The 21,455-nt window shown below is 28.4% G+C and overlaps 1 protein-coding gene across 1 annotated transcript in view; it reads right to left on the bottom strand.

The window, feature by feature from the left end:
* LOC122271074 (uncharacterized) overlaps nucleotides 1-19,407 on the bottom strand; it is a 248,162-nt gene extending 228,755 nt beyond the window's left edge. Inside the window, exon 1 of the mRNA XM_087151909.1 lies at nucleotides 18,842-19,407. Coding sequence (XP_087008035.1) covers nucleotides 18,842-18,989 — 148 coding nt within the window. The 5' untranslated portion in view covers nucleotides 18,990-19,407. The remainder of the gene's footprint in view (nucleotides 1-18,841) is intronic.
* Between the last annotated feature and the right edge of the window lie 2,048 nt (nucleotides 19,408-21,455).

Raw genomic sequence — 21,455 nt, 5'->3', positions numbered from 1 at the left:
GATCGGAAAGTAATGTCGCTTCGGTGCATTTGATACTTGTTATCAAGATTTTACTTTTATTCAATAACGTATTCACCCTCGTTAGCAACAACCTTTCAATGCCGGATCGAAAATGAGTTGAAATAGATCAAAAAATTTAATTAGTTTCTAAGACTAACGGATATTTAGTGCGTCGAAACGACATTACTTTCCGGTCTCCCTAATATTACCTAAACTCAAACTTAAAGTGAGAAGTATATATAGAATGATGTAAATTTGTACAAATATGTGTAAGTATTATTCAGATTCTTAATATTACTCCTATTTTTAAAATTATTCTTACGTTTCAAAACAAATCCCATAATGCTAGAAACTTCTACTTAAAGCAACATTCTGAATATCATTAGTAAAATCTACCCTAATTTTTAAAGAACTGATACTCTACGCTATCTTAATTTTCTACTTTTTTTCCCGTAAATTAATAATTACGATAGCCAAGGCTGATAATGTAACAAGAGCAAAATTAACTGTTCTTTTCAAATCAAAAAATCTCTGCTAAGTTCCCTTTTTTAAAAAAAATTGGCAAAGAAGTCTAATAAAAATGCTTAACTCATGTTATAGACCAATCAAAATTCAGCGGAATTCGTTAAAAACTGAGCATGCTATCTTCATTTAAAGTCTCAAAGAACAAAAGGTTTATAATTACATTTTGGAAAAAAAATACAAACTTACGTTTGAAAGAATTTTTTTCTTAAATTTATATTAAATACTTTACAATATTAATATTTTTTCAAAAAACAATGTTCATTTTGGGGCCATTTTGCACTTTACGTCGATGAACACAACATAAGGAGCATTTCAAATATTATTTAACCATGTTTTTGGCAAATTTAGACCCTCTCCACCCTTTTTAGGAAAAATAAACAAATCTCAAACTCCCCCCTTATGTAAAAAAGTCCTTGTTCACATTCTTTCACTGTAATAATCTAATTTTGGGAATAAATTCAAATAAAAAATATTTTTTTTGTATGAAGCATAGTTTAGGTTTTAATTTTATTTTTTAAATTTTGATTAGAATAGTCTTCAGAAACCTTTTGTATTTTCCTTCTGTGGTCAAAACTCTTGGCCTTTGAAACTCCCTTAAAAAAAAATATTTTCCAATTTTGTGCTAAAATTTCCCAATTTTCTTATTCTTTTTTTGCCGTTTGCATTAAAAAATTGAATTTTAATGTTTAAATGTTTCAATTAGAACAAAGAATTTTATTATAGTGTCTAACTTTAGCAATGCTCCTTTCTACCCTCTGAAATTTAGTGTCTAAAAATTGGAACTTTAGTGTCTTAAATTAGAATAAGAGGATTTTAGTGTTTTAGGTTAGAATTGTCATTTTCCTCTTATTAAAATTTATTACGTGTCAAGATTTTAAAAATTATTTTTTCGCATTAAGGTTCTTTTACATATATTAATTTTAAATAAAATTCACTTGATTTACAATTTTATGAATATAATTAATCACTGTTTTTGTGTTTATTTCTCTCTTGAAACCCACTGTGCTTACCTTTTTTTTAAATTCGGTTTGGAAATAATTTCTGAAACGAAAAAATAAGAGAGCGGTTTCGGTAATATCCTGTATAACTCAAAACAAAACAAAATTAACAGAGTCAAAAATGTTTCACATTTTTTCGATATTAATACATGTATTCCTCGATTTAAGAGAATTGTTTTCAAAACGATGCTTTATTTCTCAATTTTCTCTTCCTTTATTTATCTCGATGTGACAGAAATGCCGGATTGCCAACGAAAAAAAATAAACGAATTTTATTTATTTATTCTCTACTTTTCACGCCTTGTTGACCCTTAATAGTTTTTATCGCGTTTTTCATCCCGTTTGGTGGTGAAATTTTTCCACTCTTTTTTTTTTCTGGTAAAAAAATACGGAAACGAAAACTCTAGGGTTGAATGTCCGCTTCCAACAAAAGATGCACCCAATCAATGTAATTTTTGGAGAAAAAAAAATTTTGGAATTGTGAGAATAGTACGTTTCATTAGATTTGCGTTCGGGAGATAAACTTTTATAACGAGATTAACTGGGTTTTATTTCCTCTAAGCCATTAACTTTCGATGCTGGATTAGATTACGAACACTGTAAATAATATCATGAGTAATTAAACTGCAAATACTTTGAAGTATAATAAATTAATTTGCTACGTAAAGTTCTGAAGCAACTTATGAAATATATTCGGGATGGCAAGTTTCTTCCGCAATAGAAAAAACAGCTGAAAAAATCATGGAAAAAAATAGAAAGGAAAATATTTTGTTGAAAGAAATAAGTTCTATTCAACCTAAGGGGAAGAAATGGGAGAAGCTTTTTTCAAAAAGAAATATCAAATATAGAAGCATTTTTTAAACAGTTTCTAATTGCAAACAAATTTAAATAATAAAATTAATTTTAGTTATTTAATATATAATTTTTTATAAGTGAAAACTAAAACGCAATAATTTGAACGTAAATTAAACGCAATGAATTTCTTAAGTTAGAATAAATATAGTTTTTTTTAAAATATTTTGATGATTTTATATTTAGATGAAATTATTTAAAAAAGAAATGTGCGTCTTTAATATTTATAGTAAAACCTAATTTTGCAATTACATAATAACGATCCATTAAGTATTAGAATTAAGTTTTATTAATGTGACTAAATTAGCAAATGACGTACTAAACATTACACTATTACAAATATCATATTTAATTTTTAATTATAAATAGTGAATTAATTTTTCAGTCAAGTGCTTTTAAGTATGAATACTCAAGCCGATTCTTAAATAGGAGGATTTTAAAAATCTGTAAAGTACAAAAATAATATGAAAATAATTTTTTTAAAAATAAAAATATATTTCAGACGCTTTCAACTCTCAGGTTCTATATATAATTTAATAGGTTTAAATTTTAGCTACTATCATATTCATTATCGTTAAATAATGCTTCTTTCTCTCTGAGGTAAAGTTTAGGAACGACGTAATTGAAAAACCAGTCTTTTTAGATCATAGAAAAGGCCTATAATGGAAGACTTCATTAACAAAATTTTAAATATCGTTAATTGTAACGAAACTAAAAATGCTTTATAAAACCAAAAACTTGCTATCGTAAAAGTGCCTTTAAATGATATCAAAAATACTCTACAAATATATAAAACGGTGAATAATAAATATTTCGAAAATCATTCAAAATTGTATCACATTTACCTGAAATATAAAGACTAAATGCGTAAAAGTGATTTATGCTATTAAGAAGTGTATGATTTTCTAACTTTGTATCAGTTAATAAAGTAAAAAAAATTAAATGACACATCAAGTATGAGCAATCAATCAATGAACATGTTTTTCTTTTCTTATATCTGTCACTGAACTATTACTTTACTTTGCTGGGAGTATTGTTCTTTTAGGGTGCTAAAGTGTGAACCTGAGTTACGGAGGCGAGCAACATTATCCACGCCACACTGCCATTGATATAGTTTCTCTAATGTAAGAACTCTCCTAGTCATTCGTCTGATCCCGTAGCGGTGACTATGGTAACGAGGTATAACCACTTCAAGTAAGGGTGTGGGGTCATTGTTTAGTAAAGGTTTTGGCTTAGGTCGGCGAAAGAAAGGGAATATTTTTCGTCGGTCTATTGTGTTAGCATAGAGTGAAGAGAGGCTACCCTCCCTAAAATGCGCTATTCTTGTTTCCATAGCAGCAGGCGACATCAGACTTTGCGGCGGAGTTCTTACCGTAGACAAACTATACCCGCGACATTACATCACGCAATAAAGGGTAAACAGAGAGAGAGAGATTCATGCCCCGAGTGGGATTCGAACCCGTGACAAATGGCTTTACAGATAGTCCGCTCAGCCACGTGACCGGCTGTAATCTAAATTCAAAGCTTCCAAATCGAAAGTTCTTTCTCTCTACAATATTTAAAAAACATGTAAAATAATAAACTAAGCAAAAGTTTTCTAAAATTTTTCTAGCATTTCAAAAATCATAAGAATAAATATGTTATACTATCTTTTAAACTACGTCTTATTTATGTATTTCTTTATTATTTAAAAGTCGTGATAGGGAAAATCCTTTAAAACCAAATGTTAAAGACATAAAGTCATGCAAAAAAGAAAATCTACTAAATTATATTCGAAAATTTGTACAAGAAATACTAATTATCATCTTATTTTTTAAACCAAAAGGTTACCGAGAGGGTTTAAAGTATTAGTACAATTAGCTTTTTACTAATACTCCCAGCGTACAACCTGGGTATTAAGTATTCTCCTCTTTAAATCTGGTGCATAAATGTAGGGTTTAGCATACTCATGATTATTAATTTTAGAAAGATTTTCTGAATACTGAAAGAAAACGTTAAAAAAAAGGAGAAAAATAACTCATTTTTTAGGAAGTTGACAAAGAGTATTTAGAACCCGGAGAAGAAAGATATAATATACGCGTCACTGAAACTAATTATTATGAACACTATCAAGTGCAAATAATAATAATAGAATACATACGCTTTGAATTAGTGAATAACATAAGTAATGAAAAAAACTGTAAAAATTATTAAATCATAACCAAACATATTGAGTAAGAGTTTTTTTCATCAATAATGTTTAACCCAAATAGCGAGCTTACACTTCGAAGTGATAAATAACATTGATGATAAAAATAACAAATATAAATAAACTGCAAAACCTTTGAATAATTATTAACATTTTCCATTAAGAAAATGAAAGGAAGGTTTTAAGTTAAAAACGTTGTGCTATGTTATATGTTTATTACATAAATATCTATTACTAAGAATCATAATTAATAAGATCAATACCTTAAATAATAAACTCCTCAAATCAGACAATTTAGAGTGCTCGTGTGAATATAGAATACGTACTGCGTTCATATCCTAGAGCTACAAGGACTAGAACTCATCTTGCTCTCAACTATAATTATTTGCTGATGTCTTATACAAAAGATTAATTAAACCTCGTATACGAATATAGAATTACAGAATTGAGGGTATACATTTTCACTATGCTTAATATAACCAGTGGTCCCTCAAAACTAAAACAAAAATATATAAATTTTGGTCATAAAATGCATTTGATGCACTCAGTGATCATTGAGTTGTATTTCGATAATTTTGATAATCATTACGTCACGAAATCGCGTGATTTGTGAGGATATATGAACTCTCAAATATATAAGAAGAGAATGCTTCCTCAACTCGAAACCTCATCACAGTGCATTGTGGGATATTTTTAGCTAGAATGAAAACAAAACGAAAGTAGAGTGACAAAATATTTCTTTATGACGGAATTCATTTCCTCGAAAAAGTGACGATTTCGTCACTTGGACGAAATGTTCGTACCAAGAAACGATTTCGTCTAAATCGAAAAAAGTTTCGTAAAATTTGAGAATCTTTTTTTCACAGTGTTTTTGTGAAAAGATAACATAAAACATTCCTTATTTTCACAATAATTCGATAACTCAAACACATACAACGAGTTATGTTATGAATAGGGTAGAAATTTATAGCTTTTAAGGTTGCTGAAACAGGTGAATTTCCACTGTTATGATGACAAGTTAACGATCACTGTAACAATATTGAGGAACCTTGGACAACTTATTTAACAAGCTCGTATAAACTGTAATATCTTTAAAATGGTAATTTAAAAATCAATTACTGGATGTCATTAATTAGATTGCTGGAACATCAATATCGAAACAGCCCATTTCTACTAATTATAACTTTAACCTCTACGAGCTGGGTGAATCATATTTTATTTTATAATTTTATAACCATAATTGAACAACCGACCAAATTTTTGGGTTTATTACTGCCAATGCTCAACTACGTAGCCTTGTAATTTTAAACCCAACCCAGAGGACATGTGAACTCCTGGATCAAGTATTGGAAGAAATTTGCCTTTGTGCAGGACTTCTTGATGGAACTAACCAGCATTTACGTTATAATGGAGAAGATGACCACGAGTACTTCCCATTGCTAGCCTGACTGCATGGGGTCTCTAACCCGTGATCCGTCTACCATGGAGGGTATATCACGTCAGCATTGTGGTCGGTGCAAGCCGGATGCGAAATTCGTATCGATCAGCCATCGCTGGGATTCGAATCGGGTTCGCCTCATTGGAAGGCGAACGCTCGATCCCTCGAGCCATCGCGGCTATGAATGAATCATAAATGCATTTGTACAAAATTAGAATCAGATTGGAAAATTTTTCAAAAAAGGGACAAATTAACCCTTTCGTAACGGTAAACCACCTAGCCACTAAACGGTGATTACTATAGTGTTAACGAAACAACTACATTTTGCTGACTTCGTAATGCATCTTTTGACGTGGAAACAAAGTAACTATTCATTGTCTATCCATTGTTACAAAATATGTTTGGAATAACATGCGTCTAGAAAATATGAAGCCAGTAACTACGTGTTTACTAATTGGAAGTTAGTACTTGGTTTGGTATTTTTCTATCCGTAATAGTAAGCAAAATCAAACATTTATCAATAAAAATGATTTGATTGTTTTTAAATATTTTTTTTCGGTGAGGGTCATCACTTTTGGACACACTTGAAAAATTTTCACATCATTTTGTGTCCTCAATTTGAAAATATACATTATTAACGCATTAACTGCTATTTCAGTCATCAAAAATCACGTAGGGAAACAAAGAAATCTGTTGGTGTCAAATTAGAGATGCACGGCGGATGAATATGCCCTAAGAAAAAAACGCATGGTCAAAACTACCAGAATATGGTAATATTTAATATGCTTTTGAGTCTATGGGAGCCCCAAAACACTGGGTAATTTTTACCGAAACGTTTTAATAATGATTTTGGTAAAATTAACAATAAAATACGGTTTTTTATAATATGTGATAAAATTTGACAACTGTGATAAAATTTGGTAATTTTATCATGATACCTTTGAGCATAGCATAAAAATCATTTATTTGGTTAAATTTACTCTTCAGTTTTGTTATTTTTTGTACTAAATGTGTGGTTATAAGAGCTATTATTTTGAAAACTAGAATTTTCGGTAAACCGTTACTAAATGAAAGGAAAAGTAACTAAATAAATGGTTTAAATACCGTATACAGAGATGCCAACTTACTCCGGACAGCAAATATATCTTTTAAAGTGGTAGTTTATCAATTGCGATTCTTGGTTTAATAAATTCAATTCCGTAGATTTTTATCAACCACTATTTCTAAATAATTCGTGCGCTTATATAATTCACTACTTTATAATGCTTATATCATGCTATGCCTTTTAAAAAGTAAGCAAAAATAGTCAAATATTTGCAAAATTTACTTTGTAGTTATTTACTGTTTTTTTAAAATTATTTTGGCGTGTCCGGAGCAGTTGGCATCTCTGCGTATATATTAAGTTCATTTATCGGAATTATGTTGTTTTTTTTCTTCCAGAAATATCATAACCCTACAGTACTGTAATTTTACCCGAATTTGTTTTATCTCCGTGTAGATCCAATGTTTTAATAGTCAAGTTCTTCCTTCCCTCCCTCTCCCTCTCGCGTATTGACAAAACATACCGTAGATTGTAAACGCGGCGATTGCAGGTGGAATTGGCGATGGATTACGCGTAAATGTGGTGGGAGAACGAAATTACATTAACCTAAACAGTGTAATTAGATATTCTTTTTCTCCTCCTCGTCTAGCCATAATGAATAAAAATAACTAATTAATTCTTTTTAAAAGAGAATTAAGAAAGAAAATAACCTTTTTATTATCAGGATCACTTTACAAATACACTGTATTCATATTTTATTAAACGCTATAATTTATATTTTATAAAACGATCTAGTTTTTTGATATAACAGATTCAATTTTTTTACAAGAATTGTGTTTGCGAAGAAATAAAAATAATTTACTACTACTGAACCAATCACAAAAAATAACATAACATTTTAATGCTATGTTTTATTGAAACGCTATTTTGAAGAATTAATTCTATTTAACTTTTATTGTAAGAAAACATAACCTGTTTTATTTTAGTGATATTTTCTATTAAATCAATATTCTCTATAAAAGAATAATGTAAGCTTTTTTATAAAGATTCTTTTTTTAGAAATTAACAAAGACATATTATTTACTAGAAAAAAAATTAAGTATTCAAAAATGTTATCACGCTTCAAAGTAATAGTTTTTTGTAAACGAAATAATCAATATTTTTAAAATAAAGTTTGAAAGAGTTTGTTTCATTACTAGAAGCATTCCTTATTAAAAAAAATATATTAAATTACTTTTTTTTGCATAATTTTATTAAATAACGTTTTTTTTTTGCAATGAGATGAGATCTTAAACTTGAAAAATTGATTCAATTCCTTAATATATATAAAAGTCGGTAAATACTTCATTCATTATGGAGGTCATAGATAACTTGATACCTTTTCAATATAAGAATAATAAATGCAATTATGTAATAGAAAATGCACAATTTTAAAAATATATTTTATTTTTATATATTGTTTGCAGGTTATTCTGCAACTATCATACGTAACATAAATTTATAGATTCCTAAATACTGTTATATGAGTTTGGTAATTAAAAATATTATTAAAAAATAACATAATTAAAAAATAACATAATTAAAAAATAACATAATTAAAAAATAGCATAATTAAAAAAAATAACATAAATAAAAAAAATTTCAACCTTCAATTAAAAACTTTCTGTAGTCAAATATTAATAATAATTATAATTTTTAACAACTTTTTTGGGCACAAATTTTTAATTCTCGAACTTAATACTATCCTTCATATGAAAATATCAGAAAATTTATAAAAGAAAAACTATATTTTAAAATTGAGACATTGGCGTCAACAGAGGTTAGATGTATGTGCTGAGTTTAAATAAATTATATGTTATAAAACTCACATTTAAGATTTATATCAATTTATAATCAGGTCATAAGATTGTTTTTTAATAAATAAATGTAGTGATTGTTTGATTTACAATTGTAAGGTCCTGGGTGTTTAATGTTAAGTTATACATCTCTTTAGAAATAATATTTGAAATATGTAAAGCAGGGCGGCATTCATTTCAACTTAAAAAACATCAACCTAACTTTCAATAACTATAGATAAATAAAAAGCAAAAGTTTGATAAAAACTTTAAAAGAAATACTTTAATAAAAATTCTTTCTAAATAATATTTAAATAAAACACAATCACTTCGCCTGAGTGATTTTGTAAGGAATTCTAAACTTTATAATTTTACAAGTTAGTGAAAAGTAAATATCTACAATGGTGGTAGGGAATTAAGGAAATTCTAAATCTAAATTTTGAGTCCTAGAACGTAAACATCTGATCATTAGATCAAAAGTTAGTTTTAGATTTTTCGTTTATTGCTCACTGTACACTAAAACGTGATTTTTTTTCTTTTGAAATTTTGATTTCAATGCCCTTACTTCAACCTCCTTCGAGTTATGCTTATTTTATAAATTTAATCTCAACTTTATTTTTCTTTTCACTTTTAAACTGTCAAAGACTTTTTTTCCATTTGTAAATTATGAAAAAAGTTATTAATCTGATTGCGAAAAAAGTTAATTTATTAAAATTGAACATTTTCAATTAATTCCTTTTAATAGTCACTTATATTATTAGTAATAATTATTTGCACAAAATTATAATAAAGGAAAGTTTGATTAGAAATTTAAAAGTTCTTGCTGCAACAATTAGGGAATTTCTATTGACAAATTCAAGTAATTTTTTTTCCGGAGCAAAATGCATTTTTTTTATAAAATTATTTTTATAAAACTGTGTATAATGAACATTTCAACTAAAATAATTAGTACAAAATAGCTGCTAAAAATTCTTTTAAATATTTATAAATATTATACATTTATAAATTTCAGCTTTTCGCATTATTGCTAAATAATCTCTACGTCGAAAAAATATTTAAGGAATTCCATAATAACTGAAAATTAAATAAAATTTAAAAAAAATTGTAAATGGTTATCGAGCAGAACCATTAAGTTTAATTAATGAATATAGAATTAGTAACAAAGTTCCTGCTGATCAAAAAAATTTTTTTAATCTTTTAAGTAAACAAACTTTATTGTAATAATCATTTCATTATTAAGGATTAGAGGTTATTATGAAATTATTAATATTAATTAGTGGATGACTAGGTAAAGAAGTTCACTACTCGAAATACATTTAATGAAAGTTATAAAATACAGAAGGGGCAGTACATAATAATATATAATTTTAATAATATATAAAATACAGTAATAATATATAATTTTTTTATCTTAGTTTTATTACGACCTTCTAAAAAACGCTGATAAACACAATTATGTTAACAAATACAAACGATTATGTCGGAGCTATAACAAAAAAATACGCTTTATATTTCATTTAATGCAGAAGAATCTAATTAAGATCAGCTTATTTGAAACTCTGAAATGTCACACCCATATGTAACTTGGTGAATGATAGATACGTGATACCAAAAACAAAACAAAAACATAAGCACGCAGCTGTTTGGCGATTTGCGAGACGCTCCTTCAACACCGATAGAAATTTTCGCCAACCCTTTTACAATCTACGGTATGTTTTGTCAATACGCCTCCCTCTCCTGCTAATGAATATGTTCCTTATGAATGTGAAGATAACCTGTCGATGAATTTTTCTTTTTTATTGAGAAGAATAAACGTCTTTGTCTTATAGACAAAATATATTTTTACATACCCTTTTACAATTATACATTTAGATAAAATAACACATAGCATAGTAACATGATATTTAAAAATAAATTTCAGTAGCTTCAAAAAAGCATACGTTTATTCAGAATACATATTTTATCATTTTGTACCTCAATTTAAAAACGTTATTGTAAAATAATGATGTATAACTAAAACACGGCAAAAACTAAATAATTTATTTAAAAAATTATACGTAATCAAAGCTAAATATAATGGACTATAAATAACCCCTATACATTTAAAATTTAATAATAAATCAACAATTGATAAACAAATTATAAACTAAAATCCTCTTGCACCTGCAAGTCAATTCATTTGATTTCACTGCAACATGTGAGCGAAAATAATTGTGTTCTTTAGAAATATACTATTATGTCTTCAAAAATAGTAAAATTAAGTTGTTTAAAAAAATTAATTAATATATAAACTAAATTAGAAGCATGCTGGTATTTCTTTAAAAATTCCCTGATTTGCATACAACCGAAATTGAACAATGATATAACAAAAAGTTATGAATGAAATCTACTTGCAATACAAAGATAAATAATGTATTTCATAAGTTAACACAAAAACGTGACACATCTGAAACAAGTGAAATGATACATATGATATTTTTATTATTCCATCAAACGATTGTAAAAATTTCAATAAATAATAAATATCCATATTTTTCCCTTAATGACGCCACAGATTTTGGGGAAAGAGAAAACATGATCCATCTAAAACAAGTGAACTGTTACAAATGATATTTCTATTATTTCATCAAGTGATTGTAAAATTTAAATATATAATAAATATTCATATTTTTTCCTTCAATGACGATATACATTTTGGGGAAGTTTTCACCCACAAACAGAGAAATAGTGTTTTTTCTTCGAAGTCCTATTATCAGTTATTGTTTTCAGGTTTCCGTAATTAAAGGGGAAAACACAGTCGTCATAATAATAGGGAAAATTGATAATTACTTGAGGCCATTCATACTTTTTACTCCGTGCTTTATGCTGTTAACTTTAAAGGTCAATGACAATTATGCCGATTGTCTCCCTGACGATTGACTCTCTTTGTTTGAAAACTAGTATATTCAGTTAATTAAAGGTAATAAATATTCAGTTAAATAAAGGTAATAAATATTTTTTTTAACCATAGCCTTCAACAATGAATACAAAATTAGATATTTAAGCGCGGTTTCATGTTAAAAAAATAAATATAGAATTGTTTAAATTAGGCAATTATGATTTTTTTTTCTAATATGAAACTAACACGAAATTGTGTCGTGTGGTCATTGTATTTCCCTTAAAGAAATGTCACAGAAGAGGAAAGGAAAGCAAAAAAATAATGCAATGAAATTATATTTAAAAAATTAATTGAAAACAGGAATGAAAATTCACAGATTTCACTGGTTTTTTTTATTGAGATAGACTTTAAAAAAAGTTTTTAAAAAAAAGAATATTTAACAAAACCTAAATGCTTAACAAAACTCAATTTTCGGAAAAACAGAGGCCGAAAATTCGTAAATATCTCTCTTGCAGAGAAATACAAGCCAGACGGCAGCCATTGCTTTAAATGAACCTAACTAAATTATTTGATTTGTATATTTATATATTTTTATTTGTATATTATATAGGTCAGACCAATTTCAATTTATGATGAACAGATAGTTTTCTCAGTCAAATGATCTTTTATTTCGCTTTCTTATGACAAAGTAAAAAAATAACACCGATTATCAAAAACGCCAATCAACTGTTTAAAGTGTGTTTATTCGATACAAGAACATTTAATAAAAGATAAATTTAGAACACTTCAATATTTTATTAGTTGTTAGCTTTATCACTACTTACTCGTATCAACAAAGAAGTTACTAAAATAGGAATAAGATAAGCTTTTATTGGTTTAGTAGGAAGCTGCGTTCTTTTTCTTCTAATCATCTGCAAAATTTTACTAAAAACGTATTTTATGTATCTATAATTGTGATCTTTATTGTAATAGTTAAAAAAATTTCGGATTAAATTACGGTAAAAAGTACCGGCACTCAGGCTGTCGATACTTTTCACTGTAAAATCCATTTTTACCGGAAAATACTACAGAACAAAAACCATATTTACAGCATTTTTTACAGTAATAATTACACTAAGATCACTGACTCACATTCTAATTAAATAAATATTACTGTAAGCAATAAGATATGACATTTTACGGTAAAATGGATTTTACGGATGATGCACCCAAAGTGCCGCTACTCTATTCCATAATGTGATCAGAAATTTTTTACTGTACAAAGCTATGTAAATGCTGAGCTATGATTCAAATTGCAACAGATCGTTTTTCAGATGAAAAAAATTGTGCCTATGATTAAGAGTGCACAACCAGAGGCGTGGGATCAACTGCGACTCTTAAACTGTCAACATGCTCCCTCTATAAACTAATCCAAGAAACCAAGTCAAAACCAGTATCAATATTACCCTAATTCAGTGTTCCTTAAACATTTTTGTCTTGTAACCCACCTAATAAATAAAACATTAAAAATGAGTATGACATGACACCCTTCCCTGTAACTGTTTATAAAAAAAAAAACGGGAGGGGGGGAATTTTTGAAGAGAAAGCAATAATTATCACAGAAGCCAGTGGGTCTCAGAATAATGGTGATAAAAGAATTAAAATTTTGAATTCCTTTTTGTGACGTCTTAACCTTTAAAAAAAAAGGCTTTTAATTTATGGTGACGTTAAAAACTAAGAACAGGGATTGTCTGCTATCGCTTGAAAACAATTAGCTTTTATCTATTTCGAATATGCAGGCGTGTGGACGAACTTTTAACGGGAACCCAACCATCCCATTAATTATGAAGATAACGAATGTATGTAAACAGTTATACAAAAATAATTTGTACAATAATGTTTTAACGTACGTGTTTTTGTTTCAATTTCGTTAGTCCTAGCTTTTAATTATAACGAAAACCTACAAGAAAGGTAAAAAAAATTCAATTCAAGTAACACTTTTGACAGTTTTATGGCTTATAAATACCTTATAGCTTGATTTCAGAACATAACTTTCTTCAATGATACATATTTTAAAATAGACTTTTTCCCCATATTTAAAGTTCAGATCTTAGGAAGTTATATATATCTTTCAATTTTTTGAAAGTCGTAGTCGTTAAAATGATTTTTTAATTATTTTAGAGTTGAATTTAAAAGTTTAAAAATTATCAAAAGTCAATCTGAAATTATCAAAATTTATGTTAATTTAATTGTAATCAAAATTGTCAAATTGATTTGAAAATTATCAAAATTGCCAATTTGGATCAAAATTATTAAAATTATCAATTTGATCCAAAATTATCGAAATTGTCAATTTGAACCAAAATAATCAAAATTGCCAATAAAATTATTTTTATTAAATTTACAAAATCATTTTCAAATTGTTTTAAATTTGTAATTCAAAATTTCAGCATTATCAAAATTCAATTTGAAATTATCAAAATTGACTTTGATTAAATTGAGACAAAAAATCGTTAAATTCATTTGAAAACTTATTAAAATTGGCAATTTGAAATAAAATTGTCACTTTGAACCAAAATTATCAAATTTTTAAATTTAAACAAAATTTTTCAAGATTGTTAATTTGAACCAAAATTACAGAAATTGATTTTGATTGCATTGAAATCAAAATTAAACTTGAAGCGTCAAAATTATTTTATTATTTTTAATCATTTGGCTGTCACTTTATGTGATTGGAAAAATTCTCCAGCTGAAAGCCCAAGAAGTTGACTGGTCTAAAATAAAATTTACATTATAAATTATCATCAAGTTTTCCCCCAATTTCCTTCGATATTTGGAGCATAATATTACATAATTATATTTTTTCTGTGCCCATTGTGCATATAGATCTTTTTATTTCGAATGAATCAAAAGATCTTCTCCTTTTAAGTTTGTTTATCCGCCGTTGCCAATCTCCGTTTCATATCTTCAACAAGGAAGTTCACGAAAACTTTAAATGTCTATTGTAAGAGACGGACGCGTCAATCTTAGAAAATATCTTTTCATTCTTATTCAGACATTTAAAGACCGTAAGGTGAAATAAATATGTGGGTCAAGGCGAAGAATAATGTTCTTTTAACTGTAACTTTGTTAAAAAATTGTTTTCAATACTTCCTACAATGGGAAATGCTACTTATTTTTACTCATTCAGAGTTAGTTGAGTTTACGGCTTTCTGGTATTTAAATATAAACAAAAAATTCTTTACGTCGACCGACCACGCTTGTAATATTCTATAACAGCTAAAGGCGGTTATAGATCTAGCATTATTTAGTTGTAATATTCTTGCAGTATTATTCTACAATTGTGTTTGAACTAATCGAAAATTCTCTTTTTTCCTACTCTATTATTATTTTTTTCTAAAATTCTCTCCAGCTTTAATTTTGGGATGACACATTATTTTTAGATTTACGAAGATGGATTTAAATATATTAAGAAGCATTAAATAGATTTCAGCTGCTAAGTGTACAATAGATTTCCATGAAAACTGGTTGCTATCTTGTGATCAATTTGAAATTTAACCGTCATCAGAAAAAATTATTTTTCTACAATTTGATTTAGGTTGCTTAATTAATATATTTTTTTCGAAGTAATGCATGTGATAGTTCGGAAATAAAGTAAATACGCAAGCTTGAATGTATTGTTAGCTTTAGACATTGCTAAACTAAACTCAGCGGCGCGACAGCCCATAGAGGGCCAAGGCCTACTGAGCCCATCTCAGTTTTCTTGACCTTGGGCTCTGGGGTGCAGGAGCAGATGTTAAGTCAGGTGGTCAGCCGAACGCGGAACCCCCAGTGTTTAGTTCCCAAGCATGCTTGGTACTCATTTATCGACCCACTGAAGGGATGAAAGGCTGAGTCAACCTTGCCCAGCCCGAGGATCGAACCAGGGACCTGTGGCACGACAGCGCGAAGCTCTACCGCTCAGCCACCGGGCGTTCCATACACAAACTATAATAGCCTATTTCTTTAATGAGTTTATGTTCCTTTATTTTCTGGAACTTGGCAGTGATGCCGTACAAAACTGTTGTTATTTTGTTTCTTTATTGCTCTTTGAACTTCATCCAAGAAAAATGGTTCTAGTTCCTTTTCTTGTGGGGTTCTGATTATATTGTCCTCTTTTTCCTCTAAAGTATCTAAGTAGACATTGCTACCTCTGTTTTTTTAAAGGACGCCACAATCACTGGTGGCACTGACGATTAGTTTGAAATAGTTTACTTGACAAAATTTCAAGATTTGAGATTAGGTACAAATATCTTATTTTCAAATTCCTTGTAGTTGAGGTATAACCGAGGTTCAAATCCAGTAGAAAGATAATCAATTCATATGCTAACTTCCACACGCACCAACTATGAGCGTACCTGAAATGTCTCCTGCGTTAGGCGGATCATGAATCCCCTCGCCACCGGGCTAACTGCGAGATGTTTTCGTAGTTTCCCTCGCCAAGTAACTCGAATGCGGTTTAGTTGCATTAAGAAGTACTCCACGGACAAGATGAATGGGCAAAAACCATGCTTCACCTCATTCCATTTGACAAGTGAAGTGAAGCCGAGCTAAAAGTTTCATTATAATAATAATAATTAAAAAAAAAGTAGTAATAAGGAATAGTTTCTTTAGGCGAAAAAAAATATTAGAAATGAAATATCCTTACTTTCTTTTTTTTTCTTTCCCGAATTAGTAAAAGCCAAGTAGATTTTATTGGACCACACCAGAAGATAAATCCCACAAAAGTTATTCACAATTCTTTGAGATATCGTGCTTCTCTTAGAATAAATATTTAAGTACAGTCAAATCCCATTATAGTGAGCATGGTTTATTGTGAACTCCCGGATATAGTGAGCGAAATGTTCGCTCCCGTGCCTAGCTATGCACATATAATATTAATTTTTGTGGATATAGTGAACCAAAACAAAAAGGAAATTGGATATTATGAACTTTTTTCTGTCGTCGACTGATTTTTTTTTCTTCATTTTTTGGTAATTTTGAAATTTCAACATAAAATACATATACCGATTTTTAAAACCATCTATTGAGTGGAATATAGCCATAAGCATTTTTTGTTGTCTGTTTCTTCTATCTCAGTTTCCCATCCCTAAATGTTTTGTACGCAAGAAGAAGTGTAATAAAAAATAAAAGTTAACGAATTTTTTGTTACTACATATTGTTTCTTAATCATTTTTGTATTTCTCTTCTTTGGTCATTTATTTAAATAATCTGTAATAAAGAGAGCAGTTCGGAAAAATTAGTTAAAAGTGTTCGCAGTGCGGATATATAGTGAACTCCCGGTTATAGTAAACAGAAATTTCAGTCCCTTGAAGGTTCACTATAGCGGGGTTTTACTGCATTATTTACATGATATAATTTTATTTATGCTTGCAGCCATACCTTTCAATTACAATGATATCACCGTAGTTACAGAAAATACTTTTCCTAATGGCAGCAAAATTTATGTATATTATTTTAACAATTTAAAATTACAAAGGTTTTGTCGACAACTACATCTATGCAGGTCAGATAGAGCAATGGATTTGTTCTTAAGTTCTGATAAAAGTTTCATGAGAATTTTATTTGTTTTTAAATATCTATTTTCCCTACCAATAGAAAATAAAATTTCGCATGAACATGCAGGAGGGTATGCTCGCTTGTCTCTGTACACATCGGGTAAAAAATTGTTTTGTTGGTTTTTTGAAGAAAAAAAAATTTTAAATTAAATACAGTTTTAAAATGTTAAAATGTTTGTCTATTTTAGAACCATTGAGAGAAAAAGTTTTCGGACATAGTTTTATATTTGTTATTTTTAAAGGAAGGATGCGAAACCTCCCACTTTCAGAAAATTAGTTTTTAGCCAGATTAAAAAGTTTTTAGTCAAACAGCATTAGTTTTGCTGATGTAGTTGTTATGTCATAAAATAGAGTGAAAAATATGATACAAAGTAGCGAAAATAGTTTATTTTAATTGGTGTGCTAAAAAATAGTTATCACCCAAAATAACTTTTGTTCTAATAATTAGATTTCCACATAATAAGTTCATATGCTAATGGTTTGAAGATTTGACATCAAATATGCTAATAGGTAAAGTTACGAAATCAGACGCAAATACATGCTTTCTCTCAATAAACATATTTTTTAAGGAAAATTTTTAGGATTTTTTTATAGATTTTGTAAAGAAATTATAATTGTTTCAGAAAGAAAATTTTTATTTTACTTGAAAACAATTTGAAAATATAATTTTCAATTTGATACATCTTTCTAGCGTGTGGTCTATTTCTGAACAATTTATGTGTTTTTTATTACTCTTAAATACTTTGTTGTGGTTATATATATATATATATATATATATATATATATATATATATATATATATATATATATATATATATATATATATATATATATATAACTCAAGGATAAAAAGAAAAGGTAGAAAAACGAAGAATATATATATATATATATAAAAGTTCTAATAGTACCTAAAAAGCTAAAGTGGTATCAATTTTATTGTAGACATGTTCGAAACTTCAAATTATTACTTAATCATTCAATTTATTACTATTTAACTTTCGAATTAAAATATCAAGCCATAGATTTTGTAACAATAAATACATACTTGCTTTGACTTATTAAAAAGTTGTGGTGATTAAAAACTTGCTAAAATAGTCTTCTTTTTCTTTATAATTTTACTACCAGTTAATATTTAGTTTTAAATTTTAGCTTTAATTTAATAAATTTAGTTATAGTAAATTTAGTATTAATTTTTAAGTTTTTATTTGCTTCAATGAGTCATCCCTCTGTGCACAAATGAAGCCAGATTGGTGGGAAACGAGGCGATGATGAGTTAAACCTAGAATTATTTATTTCAATTGAAATTAAACTTTCTTTATATATTTTTCTCTTGATGTTTTGTAATTTTGTATGTATATATGTATCTGTTCTTAAACTCACTGACAATTTTCTTTCGCTACCGAAAGCAATTAACTCAGATAAAAGAGGCAGGTACCGAAAGACCGAAACCTTAATAAATACATTCACATTAAAGCACTGAATGATTGCAAACACTATAATATCGCTTACCAGAATCTTTGTCATCTTTTTCTTTTATTTCTTCAGTTGTCAAACCCACCTGAGCGGCACCGAAGATTTGAATATGATTCAGAGTAAGCAGTAAAAACAACAAAACCCTTCTGCTCGGTCGCCAACCTTCACTTCCAAACAAACACATGTTGCTGCTGTCAAGAAAAGACTTAAAGGAAAACTTCCGGATCAATTATTTTATTGATCAAATCTGAATCATGGAACAATCACACCACATTTTTTTCACAGTATAAATCCAAGGGAATATTTATCATGCGAACACATAAAACTTTTTTTTTGTTTCAAATATATTGATAATATAAATTATCGTTTGCCAAACGATAACTAAAATTTTTTGAAATTATTATTATCGTCTGCGAATCAAAAGGTCGCGCTGTAAAATATATATCCCATTTCAAAGTCAACGTTTCGTGTTTATTGTCATGATTCCTTTCGAATCATTTGTTACAACCGGTATATTCAAATTTACATAATAGGAAGGAGAGATACTCCCTCGGAGTAACAACCCGCACCGGTGTTTAGATTTTACTGCCGGTAGGTTTTCAGAGCGTCAAACGGTAATTCAGGGTTGCTGCAATTGAGTCAGCGCTGGTAGAAAATGAAAAAGCCAATTTGGCGAGATTTTCATAGGGCCATGTTCTTAATTTTTCTTTATCAGCATCGTGACAAATCAAATCAAATAATTCTTAGGTAGTCCCAGGGGTGGTTTTGCTGTTACTTATCTTCACTGATATTAAAGAATAATTGTTTTTCCATATTTGACCAAGGATTCGATATTAATATTTAGCGAATAGTATGTTATTTTTACTACTGTTCTGAGTCTGAGTTAATAACAGTTATTAAAGTTAGTAATAGTTATTGAACATACTGTTAGATTATGTTTGGGAAAAGGACAATTATTTGTAATATAGTTTTTTAATATTAAAAAGCTACTTAAGTTAACTTAGGGTCATCAAAATATCCATAAACTGAAAATTATTCTTTGATCTTAATAAGATTCATTTGGATGAAAAAAATCAAGCGAAATTGGGTTTTTTTTAAAAATTTGAATATTTTTGTTTTAAATGCTTAAGCTATTTGTTCGCTGAAATCATTGTTTAACCCATAACTTAATGAAAAAATATCATAATCTGCTCACTATTTTATAAAATGATTCTGCAGCCACTGTTTAATTAAACAAAAAGCAATCTACAAGCAGAACAAGACATTCTTCTAAAAACACGAATTTGCAGAGGTATTGAACTATCTTGTTGAACGTTTTACACTTATAAAAATATAATTTGTTACTACAATGTTATGGAAAGCTGTTTTATGAAAAAAAATGTTGTATGGCAGTAATATTATGCAAAATTATGCAAGTTAGTTAAATTATGCAAGATATTTTATTATATTAGCTATCACTTAAGTTCGAATATATATCATTATCTTCTCATAACAAAACCAAATCAGAAGTTTTATATTATACCTCATCATATGCCTTACTGCCTTTCTAGATTTCGTGATACTCTATGAATTTTTTACTGGGTCGTGGGCTCTCTTTTATTTCCTTCAACTTACATATCTATCCTTCATAAATTTGATACATTTTTAATAAAGAATGTCTCTTAAAACATTTTTAAAATGCAATACTGGCACAACTCAAACTCGCGTTTTGGACTAAGAACAGATGTAAATAGGAAAATACACATTCTTTCAGCAGCAATACTAATAATTCAACTTGAAGGTAATCCTCGTTTAAGCAAACGAAGGCATTTCTTATACATTTTGCTTATCAATGATAACTTTAAACCCACTTAACACAAAACTTGATTTTTTTTTTTTTAGTTGTGCCGCTATTGCAGTTCATGAGCGATATATTGACGAGCATATTTTTTCTTTTACTAGATAAAAAGAGAAAAAAACCTATATCAATGTGTTACTTGATTTTCATAGCTATCGTTTTGTACGATCGCTTGGAAGGAATTTTCAAAGTGATAGCAAAAAAATAATTACATTTAGAAGGATTTACTGAAAATTGAGTTGATTCGCCAACATGAGTATAACTGCTTAATAATTAGCTCTTATATCCATGTTTTTGAATTGTTTAGTACGTAAAAATACTTTTTATTTGACTTTAAGAAATTGACATTTAAAGGTAAGAAGGGTTGCTAACGCAGCGCAAATCTTTCCTCTTCGACTGCACAACCATGGATTTGAATGGAGGTCTCTACGACTGCAAGTTGTCAACTATGGATTTGATCTGTCTGAAGAAAGAAAACTGACCCCGTAAGAGGAAATTCAGTATTTTCTACTGTTTTACCCCATCTCATTTTTAAAATATCACAGACATATAATTTCAGACTAATATATGGATACAGTTGAGCCACGTTAACGTGAAAACGATTAATGTGAATTTCTTTTAAAGTGAACTAATTTTCGATTTCCCGCCAAATTATATACGATTATAATACTTCAAAGTACTTTTAATGTGAACATACTTAACGTGAAATATCTTTTAAAATGAACTCAAGTTTCATTAGCCATAGAAAAAATATTAATTTTAAAATGAACAGAAAATTTATTTCCCCTTTGGCATTTAAGAAAACTGATCATT

The sequence above is a fragment of the Parasteatoda tepidariorum genome, chromosome 9 (assembly GCF_982258835.1).
Source record: "Parasteatoda tepidariorum strain Cologne lab strain chromosome 9, Ptep-v5.0, whole genome shotgun sequence".
In the NCBI taxonomy this organism is placed as follows: Eukaryota; Metazoa; Arthropoda; class Arachnida; order Araneae; family Theridiidae; genus Parasteatoda; species Parasteatoda tepidariorum.
This window is presented reverse-complemented; position numbering and strand designations above follow the sequence as displayed.